The 21,943-nt window shown below is 39.8% G+C and overlaps 1 protein-coding gene across 1 annotated transcript in view; it reads left to right on the forward strand.

Moving 5' to 3' along the window:
* Positions 1-13,475, forward strand: part of RHOJ (ras homolog family member J) — an 82,538-nt gene extending 69,063 nt beyond the window's left edge. Inside the window, exons 3-5 of the mRNA XM_027111442.1 lie at positions 1,632-1,796; positions 3,709-3,804; positions 11,372-13,475. Of these exons, the coding sequence (XP_026967243.1) occupies positions 1,632-1,796; positions 3,709-3,804; positions 11,372-11,518 (408 nt within the window). The 3' untranslated portion in view covers positions 11,519-13,475. The remainder of the gene's footprint in view (positions 1-1,631; positions 1,797-3,708; positions 3,805-11,371) is intronic.
* The last annotated feature ends 8,468 nt before the right edge of the window (positions 13,476-21,943 follow it).

Here is a 21,943-nt window from a genome sequence, read left to right on the forward strand (position 1 = left end):
TTTGTTAGTATTAAAAGCAGTAATAGTGCCAGCCATGCATACTGAGTCCCTGTGTGCTGGGCACCTTGAGTAAATGATAGATGAATGCACGGCTACCAGCCAGAGATGACCACCCTTGACATTCCAAGGGGCCTCCTCGCCTTGGAAGGGGCGTACGTGTATGTGGCTGTGTGCACCCCCTTTTTATAAAGACATTATTAGGGTCAACAGATAGTGAGGTCCATATTTTTAAATATCCATGACCTATTAAGTTGAAAAAGACAAGTGTCACAACAATATGAGCTATATAATCGATTTCTTTTTTAAATAAACATGTGTATGTTATATACGTAAATAAATATTAAAAGTTCAGAAGGATACTGTTACATAGCTGCTTCCTATGGGAAGAGAGGAAAAACTCTTAGAGATCAAGTGCAGGATGGGAACAAAGTTTTACTTCTACCCTATGTACTTCCGTAAAGTTTGAATTTTTGCAAAGAGCATATATAAATTTTGTAACTTTTTTAAGTGTTAGGAAGAGTAGTAAGGACAGACCCTAATAAATGAATTGATATGTTGCCCATGTCTATGTACACGTGTGTAAGTGTGAACATATAGATTTGATTGCACCTATGTTTGTATGTGTGCCTGTATGTAGTGTATGTGTATATAAATTACACATAGTGTGTACGAACATTTTGTCATATTGTGGTATGTGAGAACGTGTGTGTATACATAGTATATACATGTAAAGTATACACACACATAAAGTTACTTTGGGCTTATGTGTTACCAAATTCTATGAAAATAGATTAAACCTTCTAATGAAATAGATTTTACCTTGGAACCTCCTAAAACATTTTACATACAATAAAAGGTACTTGCTGACATTTTCCCAAAGTTGAGATGATCCAATGTTTTTCTTTGTCTCTGTCGTCTCCCACTAAAACAGCATATACATAAACATCTTATGCAAACAGGAGCTCTTCAACTAGAGCATATTCTGGTCTGAAAAGTCTTTGGGGAAAAGTCATTAATCTGGCATTTTATTTATTAGGCCACAGTATGGCTTTTAGGTAGCTTTAGAAACAAATCCCCAAATTCTTAGCTCTAAACCCTCAGACAATATATTTATTCAAATATTGTGGTGTATGATTTGGCAACAACTCTGCTTTGCATTCGAGTTAGCTTATTCTAACTTAAATTTCAATGCAATTTTTTCAATTATATAAGGAGAGAATTTCTGTGCCTTGGCCAATGGCCCACTAATTTAAATCCATATTCAATACAACACAATTCCTAAGGGACAGAATTGCACTAATTCTTACTGAGTTATACACATTAAATGGATGAACTTCACGGTATGTAAATTACCTCACTAAAGCTATTTTTAAAACTTTTTTTAGGTTTTTTTTTTTTAGTTCATCTTAAACGGAGGCAATTCATAATCTTTATACAGAACAAACAGGTGTTTTCCGGATTGATGGCTCCTTTACTTCTTGTAATATAGGGAACCACCAGATTCCAGGGTCAGGGAAGGAATGGGGTCGAAGGGCACGGTGGTGGAATCTTTCCCGAGGCACTCCCTGGAACCACGTGGCCACACCTCACCCCGACTGTACAAAAGCACAAACTCTTTGCTCTTCCCGCAGGAGGATTACAACCAGCTGAGGCCGCTCTCCTACCCCAACACGGATGTGTTTTTGATCTGCTTCTCCGTCGTAAATCCTGCCTCTTATCACAACGTCCAGGAGGAGTGGGTCCCGGAGCTGAAGGACTGCATGCCTCACGTGCCTTACGTCCTCATAGGGACCCAGGTTCGAAGGAGGGCATGGCAGGGAGGGTCGGTCGGTGGAGGGTTTGTGAAAAAGAAAAGACCCTTTCACAACTCCTGAACATCCTATTCTATCAAACACTATAGAAGAGTGTCTCAGATACATTAATCCTATGAACAGCCTTTATTAAGAACTGAATGATTATTTAGCCCATGGTTGAAAAGACAGTAAAGCTATTTAATATGAAACAGGAAGCTTTGATGAGGCCTTTAAAAATTAATCTCTCCGCTTTTTGCTTTTAAATAACAAAGTAATTTTTTAAATAGACAGCCTTCTCCAGTCCTGAGCCAGAGGAATGAGGTGCAGATGTCAATTACACTTATTATCTAATATTTTTTATATCTAAAACCCATTATTGTTTGAAAGTCACAAAATAGGTGTGAATGTCAAAATGACTGCAGCAATCAGAACTGGCTCATTATGACAAAAACTCTTCAGGAACAGCCCTCGAAAAGGAAGACAGAAATTCATTGCTCTCTATTCCCTTTAAGCCCCCGATCTCTCAGATCTTAAAAAAAACATTAAAACAGATATATACCAGATAAAGCTGTGATTGTAAAAGCCTTTAGAGTGTTTTGAAAGCTAATAAATTTCCATAGTTTGAATCTCCAGCAGTAAGCCAGTTGCACAAATGCGTTAAAGATTGTTCCAGCTTTTTATAGTTTTAAATAGATTTTGTTCTTTGCTATGTTAAAACCCAAATTACTATCCCAAAGACATATGGAAATGTAATGATACCAAAGAGCTTTATTATCTGTTTCATATGCTGCTGCTTTCTATTTCTCATTTTACATTGTGCTTCACAAAAGAGAAATTTTTTAAAAAGTAAAAGAAAGGAAAACATTTCCTAGAGAGTGTATGGACAGATAATGAATACATCCATAAGTCAGAATACAATTCATGCTTCTGCTCTGAAAGATCATTATTAGTTTGTTTAAATGAAATCTTTTGCCTTAACTCCAGATGATAGTGTTTGACCATTTGGTGGGAAAATATGTGATGGGACATGTAAACATCTTTGTATGATTTGAATCCTTTTTATAACTGGTGGGCACTAAGTTGAAAAATTAAGGCCAAAAAAAAAATGCCCACACACACAAATTAGTAAAGCTGAGAAATGTGCTTACGGGACCCTAATATATGAATATATTATTTTTCCTTTACACAAGCCTTTATGTGCCCACATTTACACCCATGTATGTATGCATGGGTTCACACACACAGTGAGATTTTAAAGCAACTTAGATATTTAATTAAATTATCAACCCTAATCCAAACACAGATGCTATTTTCGAAGTAGTTCTGCCTTTGAAAAGATTAATGCTTATTCCTTGAGCAAGCCCTTTTTAGGACTTGCCTTCAACACATTTGTTAGAATATCCTCACAGGTGGCAAATCTTCATCCCTTTGAGGGTGAAGATTGGGTTTGGAAACTGTCCCCCTGCCAAAAAAAAAAAATATATATATATATATAAATATATATATATATTTTTTTCAGAGCCAGGAAATAAACTATTAGAGAATGAGTAGTATAACCAGGGATCAAATGAGGCATCACCGTACAGTAGTAAGACTGATTGATTATTTTGTATATCCTATAAGTGGGACCTAGAAATAAATAGGAAATTTCAAAAACATTTGAAACAGCTACAGAATCATTCGAATCAGCTCCCAGGGTAATAGCTTTGAAGGGGAAACGATAAGGAAAGCCTGGTGTATACATTTACAAAGAACTCACTCTAATTTTTAGACATAACATGGCCACGTGTATGTGCCTCCTTAAAGAAAATTCACAGGTGTCAAGGGGAAAAACATCTCTATTATGTGACAGTTTTAAACATCTGGTGAGGCCTGAAAAAATAAATACGTGTATCACATGTGTGTTTTTTGCCAGATTGATCTCCGAGATGACCCTAAAACCTTGGCCCGTTTGCTGTATATGAAAGAGAAACCTCTCACTTATGAGCATGGTGTGAAGCTTGCAAAAGCGGTACCGATTTGAATTTCATTTTAAATGGATGCTGAGAGAAGAGTTTGCGTATGCTTTGGAATGGAAGAACGACATCGGCTTTTGCTTTAAAATACAATGTGTTCAGAGTCATCTCTCTGCTTTATACTCTCCCCTCTATTCTAGTCAGGCTGGAAGGGACCATTTGGTTAGCATTCTTGTCAGCCAGCACTGTCTGTTTTTCATTAAGAAATTTGGTGAATTTAAACAGCTGAAGCACTTATCATCTGATTTAGCAACCTCTAAAATTATCCATTTGCCATATTAAGTATGAATAATGGGAATCATTAGATACATATTTGTAAATTTCATTGCTTACTATCTGTGTGACTCATTTAAATGACTTCATAAAAGGCATTTTGTGATTTTCCTGGGAGAGACTTCGATTTGCATCTGGCAGGGTTATATTTGTTCAGTATTTCTCACCCTATAATGAACAGCCACTTAGAGAGGCTGGATTATGTCACAAACAGCATCTTAAAAGAGTAACACAGACCAAAAGGTAACTAGTTGGAGAATCCAAGTGGCTGTTCGACAGATAATAGCTACTTGCTCACAGCTGGAACCATTTCCGCAGACCGTTCTTCATTCCTAAGAGCTTAACAGTGATTTTGTTGGGCAAATGATTCAGACCAAGTCTTTGTCTCCCATTTACCACCAAGATGTGTACAAAGGCAGACACTAAAATGCACATAAGAGGATAAGGCACCATATGCAAGAGGAGGTTTATAAATAATATTCCCATAACCTCCTCATTGATTCAGTCACAAACCCATCAAGCCCTGCCAGAGGTTTCAGAAATTTCTCTTTCACTTTCTAAAGTAACTAACCCTGCAAATGTATGCCCTGGGGCAGAGTTAGGGGTCCCTCTTTTAAATAGGTCAAGAATAACATTAACTACCAATTCTTTGTGAATAAAAATGCATGCATTTCTCTTATTAAAACTTTCTTATAGGCAACAAAATTAAGTGATACACTCGAATAGAAATGGGTTAAAGTTATGTTTTATGGATGCAATATATGAGAACACCTTACAAATATTTGATAAAGTTAACGCTTCCTACTTCTATGGATAGTAACGTCAGAACCAGCAGTGTGAGCCATCCATTGCGTTCTCACTAAGCACTTTACAAGCTCTGTCTATTTCAGCCTCATGCTCACCCTCTTAGGCACACAGTCCTGGTCTCCTCTTACAGGTGAGGGAACAGAATCTTAGGGAGATGAACACGTTTGATTCATACAGCTGATAATAACACAATAAAACAACTCTAAGCCAGCTCTGTGGACGTCATCCCCATGCACCTGACCTTGTGTAATCTCTCCTCCAACCATTGTTTTTCCTCCTATAAGATGGGCATACATCTACAGGTTCTTCTACCTTTTCTTCACGCATCCAGCTTCCATTCTCTCCCTAAGGTACATAAATATATAGCTCCATAAATGATTGTATATGATTCCCAACTAGGCATTTTTCACAAAAAGGAGGTCCCGGAGGCCTCCTTTCTGCAGGAGCTTGTTTTCTGTGTCTCTTGCTTCTGGCCTCTCTCTCACCACCATCCTGTCAGTGTCCTAGATTGACTTCTCATTTGGGAAGTCGTTTCTTCCCTCTGAGAAGTTGTTCCAAAGCCTCCCATCCCATTTCATATTTATTTTAGGAACAATGGCTGAGTTCACCACTTCGTTGCCTTTTGCCAGTTTCTCCTAGCAACTGCTCTCAGATACTGAGAGAATCATGTTTAGCTTACAAAATCCAATTTAGAAGAAAACCAAGCAAGAGTTTAACCTGTTTCATCACAATTCATGTAATTATAGAGATGCTTTAAGTTTCTCTGCTCCCTGACTTTCCTGTCAAGTAGTTTATAATAACAGCTAACATTTATGGTGTGTTTGCAGTGGGCTGGGTCTCATGCCAAGCGCTTTACATGCTTTGTCTTAATTAATCCTCACAGCAACCCCCTGAGGTGTATATATTATTACCTCCACTTTCCTAGAGGAAACTGAGGCTCAGAGAGGCTAAAGTCACACCGCTTGAAAGTGGCAGAGCCAGGATATGAAACTGTGCTTTAACCACCATGCTCTTCTGCTTCCCTCCTACAATCTGAAAAGAAACCCTTAGGTTTGGGGCTTCTTTGTTTATAGACTGAAGCCCCGTATTTTTATGTGTATGTTCTCCCCATAGCTTAAAGGCTTTGCAAGTTCAGATTTTTTATATCTTTTTGTTCAGTACTTTTCAATTTCCAAAACATTTTTTATCTATCATCTCTTTTTGGTCTCAAAGGACATTTTATTTATAAAGGACATTTTCATATTATACATATTTCCAGTTCTTTACACTCCAAAGTCAACTACATTTACGTAAATGTTTTATATCAATTTATAATAAATATTCATTGTTATCCCTTTACTTGTTTTATCCTCCCTCTTCATTATTGTATTTTTTAATCTTCAGCCTACTTTTCCCATGCTTTTCTCATTTGTGTATGTCCATACTGCTGCTGGACTTATTTGGCAATAACTGATACCTAATATGTGTCACTTTAGCTCTAAGGTGATACTTTTGTGCATTCTCTTTCCCAATTCCATTGGATACAACCTAAACATGATTTTCTAAGCTCAGACTTCCTAAGGTATTTCTTGATAAAGCACATGACCATCTTTCCTTTTTTTGGTCTTTGGCCTCTTTTGGGCCTCTCCTGCCCTCTTCTTCACCCTGTGCCTTTTTTATTTATTTATTTATTTTTTTTTTTTGCGGTACGCGGGCCTCTCACTGTTGTGGCCTCTCCCGTTGCGGAGCACAGGCTCCGGATGCGCAGGCTCAGCGGCCATGGCTCACGGGCCCAGCCGCTCCGCAGCATGTGAGATCTTCCCGGACCGGGCCACGAACCCGTTTCCCCTGCATCGGCAGGCGGACTCTCAACCACTGCGCCACCAGGGAAGCCCACCCTGTGCCTTTTTTATTGCTGTTCTCACTCTTTGTCTTAGCACCTGTTTCCCCCTGGATTTTTAACTTGCACCAAAAAGCAGCAAAACTGCCGCAAAAATCCTGTCATCAATGCTCATGGAGTCTTTAGTACCCTCCCCATGACTGCAAGAGTCACCACTACCTTCCTTGTTTTGTGTGCCGGCCATTTCCTCTTTCTCCCATGGTCATTAGAAATCAGTCACTTCACCGCTGGGGTCTGGGCTACAGAGGTGAGAGACAGATAGCCCCTGCCCTCAAGAGACCCACAGGCCAGAAGATGAGAGAGACAGACAAACAAAAGTACACCAACTGAACAAATACAACAGAAAGGTGCGCAAAGGGCTGAGGTAACAGAGAGGAGTGAGTGATGGACACATTCAGGGGAGGAGGGCTCAGAGACGATTTCTTGGAGTAGTTGAGAACTGAGCCAGGTTTACAGGATAGGAACAGGTTTGTCAAGTGGACAAAGTTAGGGGAGACGGAATTCCAGATAAGGAGACCAATACATGCAAGTAACGGGCCAAATTTCACCCACACATGTTTTGATCAACACACACAGGTATTTTTGATGTGATTTAGTGGTCAACATTGAACAATTTGGAAACTTTATGTAAATGTACACATTTCTAGCTTCTTTAAAAAAAAAAAAAACAGTACATCCGGCAGCACTATCCAGCATTTCCTCATCAACTGCAACTTTTCAACAGTCTTTTAAACAACGTATATACCCTTCAGTAAGCCACAGTCCCCACCACTCCATAATAACCTACACTCAAGCAGTGCACTCACATTATCCACCCTTGGATTGGCAAATTCTGCCAGTTCTTGAAAAAAACATCAGCAGCAAATGCATGCAGCCTGGAAACCCTTCTCCTCTTTCAGCAATTTGGTCATAATGTTGATTTGTTGAGATGGAAATTCTCTCACAAGCTATTTGGCTCCTTTTCCTTTGCCTGGCTCTCAAGTTGCCCTCTCGCTGCGTGTACCCTTCCTAGTTCTTGAATAAGAAATAAGGAACTTCTCTGCTACTAGCCATTCCTTAAGATACAAGCCCACTCTGTTCATTCTACTGACATGTCTTCTCTCCATTTACAGGAACTGCCTTACTTTTCCTTCTCTGCTTCTCTCACTACCGTCACTCAGCCCATAACAGCATCTCCATTTGTTCATTAGTTTTGCTCTTTCAAACATATTTCTTTACACTTGCTAGAGAGAGTACAACAGAATGGTTAAGACTCTGGCTCAAGAGACAGACAAATTCAAACCTCTGCCATTTTCTTAGTTGTGAGGACTTAGAGAGTTTACCTAACCTCTCTGGACATCAGTTATCCGAGCTGCAAAGGAGAATGGTGATAGACTTACCTCCTGATTGAATGAGCCAATGTACCATGAGATCTAGCTCAGCAAGCTAGAGTTGTTGAAACTGTGTCCTCTCAGACACGTCTGCAGCTGGGAAGACCTCTCCACCTTTACTCTTTCCAGTTACACCTTATCTTGTTCTAGAACGTGTCCCACCTCCGTGAGGACCATCTGGAAGAAATACTAGGTTTTCTTCCACTTGATTGGTCATTGTGAATTTGTTTGCCTGTTTTCTAATTTCTTCTTGTCGGACTCAAAATGTTCTCTACACCTCTGAAAAATTTCCCAGCATTTGAGACAATAAGTTTTAGCTATTATAAAATCAGCAGGGAAGTGTTCTCTCAGTTTACATTTCTCAATCTCCAGTTTGTTCTTGAAAACATATCATTTTGGTAAAGCATGTCCCAGACTGCTAGCATGTGTATCTAAACAAAGATCTGTGAATCCTGAGCGCATACAGATGTGTTCTAAATATTTGACTGTGTAGATCAGTTCGCTCCAAAAGGCAGATGAAGTTGCTGCTGTAAGAGAGGCTGTATTTCCTTGGGATGGTTTTCCATTTTGCATCTTTGAAGGCACACATTTTTTCTTCAGCAGTCCCTATAACATGGCTGTGCCTTTTCCCTGAACCTGAATAAATTCTCCTCTCTGACCCTCAGAGCCCTTGCACCATGGTTAACAATACTCACCTCACAACTGGGTTCTGGTTCTCACACATATTTCCCAAATCACACCCAAAATCTGTTTGCTACTTTTCCTGGAACTATCAGTACAAAATAATGTTATATTAACCCAGCTACACAATAATGCCTTGCTCTGCTGTTTCATTATCTTCAGAAATGTCTGAATTGGGAAAGACAAGTTTGGACTCCTCCTGCACCATCAAAAGACAAACTCTGACACGCTGTCAGCAGCACTGTGGGGTGGAGGGAGAGGGCGGGGGAGGGGGAGGCCGAGGTGGGGTGGGGGAGTGAGGGGGTGGGGAGAGGGGACAGGAGGAGGAGAGAGTGTGCTCGCCCATCTTGCAGGACCAGACAGTCCAGAACTCCACGTGTGAGCCCAGATCAGCCCAGCTCTCCTGTAATTTCCAGAATCAACTGAGGCTGTGATCATTAGTGGGGAGGTATTCTAGATAGAACAGCCCCACAGTGCTTTCTGTGTATTTTTTCAAGATGACTGACAAGAGCCAGCACATGACAAGCACTCATTCAGTTGACACATTCACTAGATTAGTGTGCTTTTCACATGTGTTCGTATCGAATACTGAACACAATCCCAAAATGTAACAGATGACATTTCAGAACATTATTAGGAAAAATTTCTCTATCCTTTATCCCTCTCTTGCATTCAATTGTTTTTAATTATATAAAAAAGCCATATTCTAATCCAGACCATGGTCAAAATGAAACCATAAAATAAGTTATCAATATCTAACATCTTTTCTTTGAGTATTTTCCTTTGGCTCATACAGTAACCATTAACCATACAGGAAAAAAGCAAGTGCATAATATCTGGATGCCACCAGAAGAGTTTTACCTCATGCTTAGCTTTCTTATCTGTGGACTTTCAAACAAGTGGGCAGCTTCATTTCATTAACTGTCAGCTTGACCAGCTTCTTGCAGTGTTGAGTGACGAGCGTCACAGTTTCCATCATGGAACTAGGAAAAGAACACACATCAAGTGACACAGATTCTAGGTCTAGATCATTTACTTTCTAGTTGGATGTCCTTAAACAATACATTTCACCTTCTGGGGCTGTTCCCACTCTATTCTAAGCTAAGTCACCAGTCCCTTTAATCCACACATTGCAAACTGGCTGGTTGCTGCCAAAGACATCCCACATCAGCATCTTGCTTGACCCATAGAGTGTTTTTCAATTGGTAAATATTAACTAAAATCCAAATGTCCAAGTCCTCTTGAAAAATACAAAGATGGCAAGGATGAACCAACGTGCCTGCCTGGCAACAGTTGCCTAAGCCGCGTAGACTACCAGCTCTGGAGGGGGTGTTTACTTCACAGGCCACCACAGACTCTACCTCTCCCTGTTGTCTGGCACCAGCCCTGCTTTGCTCAGTTACATAAGCTACTGGCCCTAATCGGCATGTGATTTTGTTACCCTGTTTTAGTCATTTATCTGTTGTTGGTTTCCAGGAGCTCACCATCCAGCCATCCTCTTCTGAATACACTTTAATTTTTCAAAGTTATTCCTATAATATAAAGCATATAATAGAAGCATTTCTCCAGATATCCTTAATATTAAAAGGTCCACATCAAACTGTTAGCTCATATTGAGCTTGGGAGCAATTAAAACCCCGGGTCTCCCTCACATGAATTATCTCATGAAGTTGATTGCCAACTTCTGGTCTGCTCTACCCTGCAATTTTTTTAATGAGAATCTATGGCTCTGGCCTGAATTTTTATATTTCTCATAGGGATCTTGTGATTATCAAATACATCATAATATGAAGTCATCAAAAGCTTTGAAACAAAGCCCTAAGCAAGCACAAAATATTTCCTCATTTAAATACACATAGACTGTATACTGATAAGGAGGGTGTCTGTGTCAGTAAATGCATTTTATGATTTTTATTTTTAGTGTTTTGGAGTTTAACTGCTTAAAAATATGCCTTTTAATGTATCTTAAAACTGAATAATAGGACCAATCAGATATTACTTTGCCGAGAGACACCTTTTGTCAGAAGAGCATTTTAATCAAGAATGACCTATAAAACCGTATCACCCACTCTCTTTCTATGTGCTTTATTAACCAAGTTGACACCCTGCCCTACTATATACAGAAGGGAATATGTTTCACTCGCACCAGATTTACATGTTCTGCATACAAATGAGGTACTAAAAACAACATCATGTACCCTGTTGTTCACAATATATATTTAAACCATATCACTGGTTTGAATCCTCTCAATTTTTATATTATTTATATTCTTATATTTATGAATAAATGGTTATGGATCACTTTCAGAATTTGCTGCTTATCAAAAGCACTCCACAATCATTTATTGTTAATATCAGAAAGCAAAAAATATAAAAATACCAAAAATCAGGATAGCAGATGCAAATTGAAATGCAGAAGAAAAAGACATGATCCAAACCGTCCCCCAGGCTGTTTGTGAGACAAGCAGCAGCAGTTGGCTGCGCAGAGGGCAGACACCACTGTGCTTTTCTCTCTTTTTCTCCTCTCATGCCTTTCTCTCTTTTGTGTTTAAGATTGGAGCACAGTGCTACTTGGAATGCTCGGCCCTGACTCAGAAAGGTCTCAAAGCCGTTTTTGATGAAGCGATCCTCACCATTTTCCATCCCAAGAAAAAGAAGAAACACTGCTCCAAGTGTCACAGCTGCTGTTTAATTATCTGAGGTAGCTTGAGACCCACCTCCACCCCATCTAAGGGTAAGAATGGCAGCCAACCTCTGAGACCCAGCTCAAGCCAAAAGGAGGGCATGACCAGAGAGGAAGTCTCTGACACCGAGGCTTGCTCCCCCGCCCTGTGAGCCCTCCCAAACACGGCACACTATCAGCTAACTGCCACATCCTCCCTACCAGCCAGAAGCATCCACTTTGCACACTCTACGAGAATGCTGAGCCCGGATTCCAGCCAGTGCCACTGCTGACCACGTAGGAAACAAAGTCAAAGGCCATCTCGCATTTTTTCATCGCCCCCTCCAAGAACATGAAGCTGATAGGAAATCATCGCAGGAAAAACAAAAAAAGAACTCGGTTCCTGTATTGGTGGCCTTACTTGATGTCTTTTACAAAACATGGGAATACAATACTAACCTATTTTTCTTTCTGAATCTGCTGTTCTACTATGTGTCTTACATTCATTGGTATTATTTTAAGAAATTTACTAATTTACCAGTTTACTCAGGCCTTATAAATCCACACCAAATTAGCCTAAAGACAAAGGGTTTTATATCCATTCCTATTTCAGCATGTTTCTACCAAAGCTATTAAAACCAACACGTACCTCTGAATGCCTGACTGTAAGGAGATACAAGAAAATGCTGAAACTTTTGGAAATATATGGAGCCATAATTTTTGAAACTGACTGAAAGAAAATACCATCTGAATTATTGCAGGTCCACATTTTTTGCCTAAGATTCACCCCAGATATGCTTACGTTGATAGGTAGCCTTATTTTTTCCACATTATATTGTGATGGAAAATTGCAAATGAACTGTGTTTCAGAGAGTAGTATTTCTGCTTTTCGGTCAAACTGATTGGGGAGAGAATGTGGCAGACCTATATTTTAAAAGATTCTTTATTCAGCAAAGTGAACTTTCCTGCTCCCTCCCTTCCCCATTGCATGCACCTCTCCTTTCTCGATTTCACACTCTCTCCCACACCCAATAATAACTTTATTCCAAAGAAGGATCTGGCCATGGGGCATGAAAAAGTTAAGTGTTTAAAAGTCCCCAAAGCTTAAGCAAAGTGCCTCAATTTTCCCTCTCACTTCAACTGAAAGTGCTTCTCTGCTTGTCCATGGGAGCTCCCATTCTTTTTAAATGATATTTTCCAAGTACAACTGGTACTAAAATATTGCCCCTCCCTATTTCCTGTACTCATTGTCCCAAATGTGTATTTCAGGGCTAGATCCATGGGTACCAAGCTCTGGATCCCCTGCTTCTAAAATGGTATGCTCCATGCAACAGGGACTTTGGCCTTGGGGAAGTGACTCTTCCAAACATCCAGGGATTCTTGTATCGCAGAGTGAGTTATTTCCTAGCTTTTAATTAGAGACTGTGAAGGCTTCTAATTAGTCTTATTTGCTTACAGTTACTCTGGAAACACCCAGGTAGGCACTTTATTTTTTATTTCAATTGCATAAGCAGAGTGCCTCTTTGCAGCATGAAATTATACAAATTTTTGTTTAAGAATTTCCAGATTCACACTCCTGTTGGAAAAAATCCAGTTTTTCCAGTTCCTTCTGCTCCTGGAGGAAGCACATTAAAAAAGAAGTGTATGGTGAGGGTCTTTTCTGTTAAGACCTTCCACGAAACCCCCTCAGTTTTGGGGGTTTTGTTTGTTTGTTTAGAATTTTTGAAATGTGCTTTCCCTACTACATTTCAAGTTTTATTTCCCTCCTCCCCTATCTAGTTGCTAAACATTTTCTTGAACACACACACACACCCCCCAACCTAAAAGAAAACGGGAGTTTTGTAAGTCAAAGCTTGACATTTAGAGAAAACAATGACTTTCTCTCTTTGTAAATGGAAATCAACCATGTATAAACTATAACTCTGCAGAGGTTATGAATTCATCCTTTACAAACAATAATGAGCATTTAGCCCTATAATAAATGAAGTGCCGTTAGCTGGTTTTGTTACGTTATTGTGTGGTCGCGTCTTGCTAAAGAGCCACTCCTCACATCTCACTGATGTGGATGAAAAATTGAGAGCAGTATGCTTGTTCTGCCAGGAGAATTTTCCAGATATGTGCACTCAATAGGCGAACGGTTCCCCAAGCCATCACCTCCCTAATGGGCCACAGAGATTAACTTGTTCATGGTGGGAGATCTCTCTCTCACCTGGAACCAGAACCTGGAGAGAGACTGTTAGTGTCTGTGTGGTGCACAGGCTCTTAGCAGTCTTATGAGCTAATTGTTGAATAAAATAATGAAGAACAAAGCAACCTAAATGTGTTAATGTCATTCCACCAAATTAATCATGTATTCCCTGTTTCGTGGCGATTGGTAGTTCATTTCACTTAAAAAAAATGTTTTCTGCCATAAGATTGAATAAAACTATATTCTGAAACCAAAGATAAAAAGACATAGAAATCTCAACAAGGATCCTTTAAAGGTCTACACTATCTTCCAAAGTCAAGGAGGGGCAGCTGATCTCCATTGGAGGGTAGAGTCTTAACTTTTCAGAGACAGAAGAAGCTATAGTCCAATCCCTTCATTGTACAGATGAGAAAACTCAAGCCCAGATGAGTTAAAAGAGATGTGTTGCAACAAAGCTGGGACAGATCTCAGCTTCTCTGCTTCCCATCCTTCAACGCCATACTATAATCTATTCATTATCAGCATATTAAGTTGGAGTTTTGTAGGTGTATTACCCGAGTTATATCTGTTTATCCTATAGATCCTAGCCACATTTCAAACACATGGCATGGGCCACTATAAGAACATATTCCATCAAACTAGTAATAACCTAGAAACAAGAATGTGATCTACATGCTAATATGCCTGGAATCCGGAATATACAATGTAATGTAATCTCAATCTAATGGCTTAATCAAGTAGCTAGTTTGACAGATTTTTTTTTTCAGTCAGATGGTGGGTTGTTTGGTAGAATTAATAGACTCCTTTGGAAACACAAAAGGACTAAGACACAAGTCAGAGCCGTGTTAACAGGAGAATTCTGGGCTGCTTTCTGCCAAGTAAATTTATATTCAAAGAGCAATTACTGAATGCAGTAACTACATCCACCCTAAACCAGGCAGCACTAAACTGGGAAATCAAACACTTGAGTCATACACATATGAGAGGATGAGAGATTTGGTCCTGAGACTATAATAATAATATGTTTGATCATGACATGCAAAGAACCATTTGAAAGATTTCCAGTCTATAAGAGAGGTACCAGATGAAGTGGCCGTAACCATACACAACTTTCATAGAATACCAATAAGGAAATAATATTCAAACGGTAGTAAAGAGGCAGTCACAACCACATTCACAATTTTAGGAGAAAATTTAAAAAAGTTAACCCAGAATTTGAAGGCAACAAAAATATCATCATTAGGAGTGTTGGTTCCTATGAGCAATAACCGCGCGAAGTAGAGAGTCTTCAAGAAGAAATATTTGACTTGAGGTCAGCCTTTAAAGAAACAGTATTGCATTCATAAAGGCAAACTCATCCATTAGACCAAAGCGGAAGATTAAAAATCAAGGTTTAACTTTAAAGGAATGTTTGACACCATGCTGGAGATAATTAACCATTTATGTCTTCATTTTTAAATCTACCCCTATGTTTAGAGGCCAGATTGCAAAATGTGCATTCTCTTCAACAGAGAGGACCACAGGTCGCCAGCGATTCTCGTGAGTCATTGAGTACGCTGCCCAAGTACAAATAAGGAAACTCAAGAAAACATTTTCATTTCAAGGACCATGAGAAACAGAAAAAAAAAAGAGAGAGAGAGAGAGAGAAGGTCAGGGAAACCGAATTTCTTGCAAAGAAAGTTAGGTACTTTTAAACAGGAAACATTTAGAGAATGGAGAAAAAAGCCATAACCAAATACAAGGCAAAAACACATAGCTGACAATTCTCCCAGGGAATTGCTAACCTCTGACTGGTCTCTAGAGGCATAGGGAAGAAAGCAGGACCATTCACATGAAGAGCATTCCATGTTTCTGGGTATCTAAGCAGAGTCAGCCAACAGAGTTAATCGTGTGATAATCCTAGATAATTCCACCTCGTGATTCATTAAAAATGGATAGGGGCTTCCCTGGTGGCGCAGTGATTGAGAGTCCGCCTGCCGATGCAGGGGACACGGGTTCATGTCCCGGTCCGGGAAGATCCCACATGCCGCGGTGCGGCTGGGCCCGTGAGCCATGGCCGCTGAGCCTGCGCGTCCGGAGCCTGTGCTCCGCAACGGGAGAGGCCACAGCAGTGAGAGGCCCGCGTACCGCAAAAAAAAAAAAAAAAAAGGATGAAATGCTGGACAGTGCTCTTTGGGTCTTAAATAGCAGTGCAGGTCATCCCCTTCACACTTTCTCTGCCAATATGGAGCAGGGATTCAAGGGAAACTTACTGAGAAATATGAGTGAATAAATTATTTTGAAAGTTTCCTTGAGAATGAACGTGATTTAAAACCTGCAAAGGATGACTGTGGGATATCTGGAAAGACAGTTACTTGTATGAAGGATATTTATTTATCTTGGCAGAATATCTCTAATTGCATTGCACAACAGCATTGCCTTCCTAAAATTAAAACATTTCTAAACTGCAAAACAAAATAAAATAAAATGTACAATAGCAATAACGGAGTACCAAAATATGAGATAAAGCAACAATTCATGGTGTTTCCATGGTCAACAAAGACCAGAAGGGAAATTAAAGCTCCAAGCTCTACGCAGAGGCACATCAGGCATTAGAGGCTCAGCCCTGCGCTTTGGAGGTCTCTTGGGGTTAGGACAGGAATGAGTCAAGGAGGGTTTGGCTCATCTGTGAATTCGGAGGATGCAAGTTCAGTAACAGTTCTTGGCTTTTAACTTCTACTACAGGAAATTAGAGGAAAAGCTGCATGATTAGTCTTGGTCACAATCTATGTTTTTTTTTCTCCTTAGGGAATATTATGTTAAAATCCAGAGTCATTTTGTGCGTGTTTTAAACATGTTCTACCCTGGTAATTTCATTTTATTCTGAGTTCTGCAGTGACTCGGAAACTTCATGATACTGTAGCTGGCGTGATTTTGTTGTATTTTCAGCCATGTCCTCCAAGCCTCCCAGTATATGCAGTTATCTTTGATGAACAGGACCTGATCAGTGTTTCAGGGGATGTGATGCCTGGGGTAATCTGAAGACAGAGCTGAGTCTCACCTAGAAGCCATAGTAGCACACTTCACCTCCCAGAGACCCTGAACAAGGCAGTCTTTTGAGTTTACGTTAATTCTTTGGAGAAAAAATAGAAACTCTTTCATGGCAGGGTGGTATGTTTGGGGTAGCTTTGTAAATATGCACCTAAAAGTATCACCACCTGCTATTTTTTAAATCAATTTTTGTAAGCAATCAGATTTTTTCTCGTAGAGGGGCTGTGGGCAGAAGGCTAATGAATTCTACATTCTCCTCATCACCTGGTTTAAATTGCTTTTTACTCTGAGTACACAGTAATTGCTGTTTAAGTACATCTCAGCAGAATTTTATCCCAATGGAAATGCTCCACCCTCCTCCTCATGTAATCTCTACAGAGGAAATGACAGACAAGGGGAGAATGGCTGACCTGCTCACGGATTGCCTTTCTTACAATCTGCTTCTTATGTATTCTGTGTATACTTTTCATAATTAACGGAATATTATTTCATGTACTCTAACCTTGCGGTTTATCTTGTGCCATGTTCTTTTAGTTCATTAAACAGTCTTTTTTTCCTACTGTCATTTCTGGGTTATCTGAGGGTGTCCCTACCAGCCACTCAAGAAAACTGCCTTCCCCAGGCCTCTGTTAGAATGGGAAATTTGCTACTCAAAGTGTAGTCTGGGAACTAATCGGATGGGCACTACCCAAGAGATAGTTAGGACTATAGAATCTCAGCCCCAGGCCAGACCTACTGAATCTGAAGCTGTATTTTAATAAGACCCCCAAGTGATTTATGTGCACATTAAAATTTGAGAATACTGGCCTATGAGACAACAAAAAGTTTATCATCAGTCTTTACACCCAAATATGTAGCTGCCAAGATGATGAAATCACCAGCTTCGCCTGCCCCTCTGATGCTACCTTTTGGGTATTCCTTAGGCTAATATTTGAGCTGTTCACATTTACTGGATGAATAAACAGGCTTTCAGGAGTCCTTTCTTTTACTTGTCATGTGCTTCCCAGCTGCAGAAACAGCATATTTTGGAATCAAAAGCAGAAAAGCAGCATCTGGTCTGAAAGATCTGATAAATCTAAAGTACTTCTTTTCTGAAAGTCTTTCTGGTGTTTCTAAGGGAGAGGAAAAATACCCTCCAAAATTATTTTCCATGAAGAAATAAGAAAGACACCAGTGTCCTTGTCCCCAGACTGAGGCCCTGCAGCCCCCGCCTCTGCAGGAGATCCTCCAAAACCAGCAGCCTCCAATCATCCAGTCACCTAACATTGATAACTCAGGCGATCTGCAAAAGAAGCTTGTGCCCTTCGTCACAATATTAAACTACCTAGCCCACAAGTCGGAGAAGATGAAAGAGGGAGGCTGGATGGGAGCTGATGGGGTTGTCGCCTGAACGACTGCCCCAAAACTACAGGTTCCCCAACCAGGGATAGAACCCACACTCCCTGCAGTTGCAGCACAGGGTCTTAACAACTGGACCAGCAGGGAATTCCCCTGATTTACAATTTTTATAGGATAGTAGGGGCCGTGTGGCTGACAGGGTCTTGGTGCTCCAGCCAGGTGTCAGGCCTGTGCCTCTGAGGTGGGAGAGCCAAGTTCAGGACATTGGTCCGCCAGAGACCTCCCGGCTCCATGTAATATCAAATGGCAAAAGCTCTCCCAGAGGTCTCCATCTCAACGCTAAGATCCAGCTCCACTTAACAACCAGCAAGCTACAGTGCTGGACACCCTATGCCAATCAACTAGCAAGACAGGAACACAACCCCACCCATTAATGAAGAGGCTGCCTAAAATCATAATAATCATAATAAGGTCACAGACACCCCAAAACACATGACCAGATGCAGTCCTGCCCACCAGAAAGACAAGATCCAGCCTCATCCACCAGAACACAGGCACCAGTCCCCTCCACCGGGAGGCATACACAACCCACTAAACCAACCTTAGCCACTGGGGGAAGACACCAAAAACAATGGGAACTACAAACCTGCAGCCTGCAAAACGGAGACCCAAAACACAGTAACTTAAGCAAAATAAGAAGACAGAGAAACACACAGCAGCTAAAGGAGCAAGGTAAAAACCCAGCAGACCGAACAAATGAAGAGGAAATAGGCAGTCTACCTGAAAAAGAATTCAGAGTAATGATAGTAAAGATGATCCAAAATCTTGGAAATAGAATAGAGAAAATACAAGAAACGCTTAACAAGGACATAGAAGAACTAAAGAGCAAACAAACAATGATGAACAACACAATAAATGAAATTTAAAACTTTCAAAAAGGAATCAATAGCAGAATAACTGAGGCACAAGAATGGATAAGTAACCTGGAAGATAACACAGTGGAAATAACTACTGCAGAGCAGAATAAAGAAAAAAGATTGAAAAGCATTGAGGTCAGTCTCAGAGACCTCTGGCATAACATTAAATGCACCAATATTCGAATTATAGGGGTCCCAGAAGAAGAAGAGAAAAAGAAAGGGACTGGGAAAACATTGAAGAGAATATAGTTGAAAACTTCCCTAATATAGGAAAGAAAACAGTCAATCAAGTCCAGGAAGCGCAGAGAGTCCCATACAGGGTAAATCCAAGGAGAACCACACCAAGACACATATCAATCAAACTATCAAAAATTAAATACAAAGAAAAAACATTAAAAGCAGCAAGGGAAAAACAACAAATAGCATACAACGGAATCCCAATAAGGTAAACAGCTGATCTTTCAGCAGAAATTCTGCAAGCCAGAAGGGAGTGGCAAGGCATATTTAAAGTGATAAAAGGGGAAAAACTACAACCAAGACTACTCTACCCAGCAAGGATCTCATTCAGATTCCACAGAGAAATTAAAACCTTTACACACAAGCAAAAGCTAAGAGAATTCAGCACCACCAAACCAGCTTTACAACAAATGCTAAAGGAACTTCTCTAGGCAGGAAACACAAGAGAAGGAAAAGACCTACAATAACAAACCCAAAACAATTAAGAAAATGGTAATAGGAACACACATATTGATAATCACCTTAAATGTAAATGGATTACATGCTCCAACCAAAAGACATATGCTAGCTGAATGGATACAAAAACAAGACCCGTGGGCTTCCCTTGTGGTTCAGTGGTTAAGAATCCACCTGCCAATGCAGGAGATGTGGGTTCAAACCCTGGTCCGGGAATATCCCACATGTTGCGGAGCAACTAAGCCCATGTGCCACAACTACTGAGACCATGTGCCACAACTACTGAAGCCCATGTGCCTAGAGCCCATGCTCTGCAAAAAGAGAAGCCACTGCAAGGAGAAGCCTGCATACCACAATGAAGAGTAGTTGCCACTCGCAGCAAAGACGCAATGCAACCAAAAATTAATTAATTAATTTTTAAAATAAAAGAAGACTCGTATGTATGCAGTCTACAAGAGACCCAGTTCAGACCTAGGGAAACATACAGACTGAAAGTGAGGGGATGGAAAAAGATATTCCATGCAAAAGGAAATCAAAAGAAACCTGGAGTAGCAATTCTCATATCAGACAAAATAGACTTTAAAACAAAGACTCTTACAATAGACAAAGAAGGACACTATATAATGATCAAGAGATCAATCCAAGAAGAAGATATAACAATTGTAAATATTTACACACCTAACAAAGGAGCACCTCCATACATAAGGAAAATGCTAACAGCCATAAAAGGGGAAATCGACAGTAACACAATCATAGTAGGGGACCTTAACACCCCACTTTCACCAATGGACAGATCATCCAAAATGAAAATAAATAAGGAAACACAAGCTTTAAAAGATACATTAAACAAGATGGACTTAATTGATATTTATAGGACATTCCATCCAAAAACAACAGAATACACTTTCCTCTCAAATGCTCAGGGAATATTCTCCAGGATAGATCATATCTTGGGTCACAAATCAAGCCTTGGTAAAGTTAAGAAAATTGAAATCGTATCAAGTATCTTTTCCGACCACAATGCTACGAGACTAGATATCAATTATAGGAAAAAACCTGTAAAAAACACAAACACATGGAGGCTAAACAACACACTACTTAATAACCAAGACATCACTGAAGAAATCAGAGGAAATCAAAAAAACCTAGAAACAAATGACAATGAAACACAACGACCCAAAACCCATGGGATGCAGCAAAAGCAGTTCTAAGAGGGAAGTTTAGAGCAATACAATCCTGCCTCAAGAAACAAGAAACACCTCAAATAAACAACCTAACCTTACACCTAAAGCAATTAGAAAAAGAAGAACTAAAAACCCCAAAGTTATCAGAAGGAAAGAAATCATAAAGATCAGATCAGAAATAAATGAAAAAGAAATGAAAGAAATGATAGCAAGATTCAATAAAATTAAAAGCTGGCTCTTTGAGAAGATAAGCAAAATTGATAAACCATTAGCCAGACTCATCAAGAAAACAAGGGAGAAGACTCAAATCAATAGAATTAGAAATGAAAAAGAAGTAACAACTGACACTGCTGAAATAAAAAGGATCATGAGAGATTACTACAAGCAACTCTATGCCAATAAAATGGACAACCTGGAAGAAATGGACACAGTCTTAGAAAAGCACAACCTTCCAAGACTGAACCAGGAAGATATAGAAAATATAAACAGACCAATCACAAGCACTGACATTGAGACTGTGATTAAAAATCTTCCAACAAACAGAAGCCCAGGACCAGATGGCTTCACAGGCAAATTCTATCAAACATTTAGAGAAGAGCTAACACCTATCCTTCTCAAACTCTTCCAAAGTATAGCAGAGGGAGGAACACTCCTAAACTCGTTCTACGAGGCGACCCTCACCCTGATACCAAAACCAGACAAAGATGTCACAAAGAAAGAAAACTACAGGCCAATATCACTGATGAACATAGATGCAAAAATCCTCAACAAGATACGAGCAAACAGAATCCAACAGCACATTAAAAAGATCATACACCATGATCAACTGGGGTTTATCCCAGGAATGCAAGGATTCTTCAGTATACGCAAATCAATCAACGTGATATGCCATATTAACAAATGGAAGGAGAAAAACCATATGATCATCTCAATAGATGCTGAAAAAGCTTTTGATAAAATCCAACACCGATTTATGGTAAAAACCCTGCAGAAAGTAGGCATAGAGGGAACTTACCTCAACATAATATAGGCCATATATGACAAACCTACAGTCAACATTGTTCTCAATGGTGAAAAACTGAAACCATTTCCTCTAAGATCAGGAACAAGACA

The sequence above is a fragment of the Aethalodelphis obliquidens genome, unplaced genomic scaffold (assembly GCF_003676395.1).
Source record: "Aethalodelphis obliquidens isolate GAN/ISIS:26980383/991018 unplaced genomic scaffold, ASM367639v1 scaffold10, whole genome shotgun sequence".
NCBI lineage: Eukaryota > Metazoa > Chordata > Mammalia > Artiodactyla > Delphinidae > Aethalodelphis > Aethalodelphis obliquidens.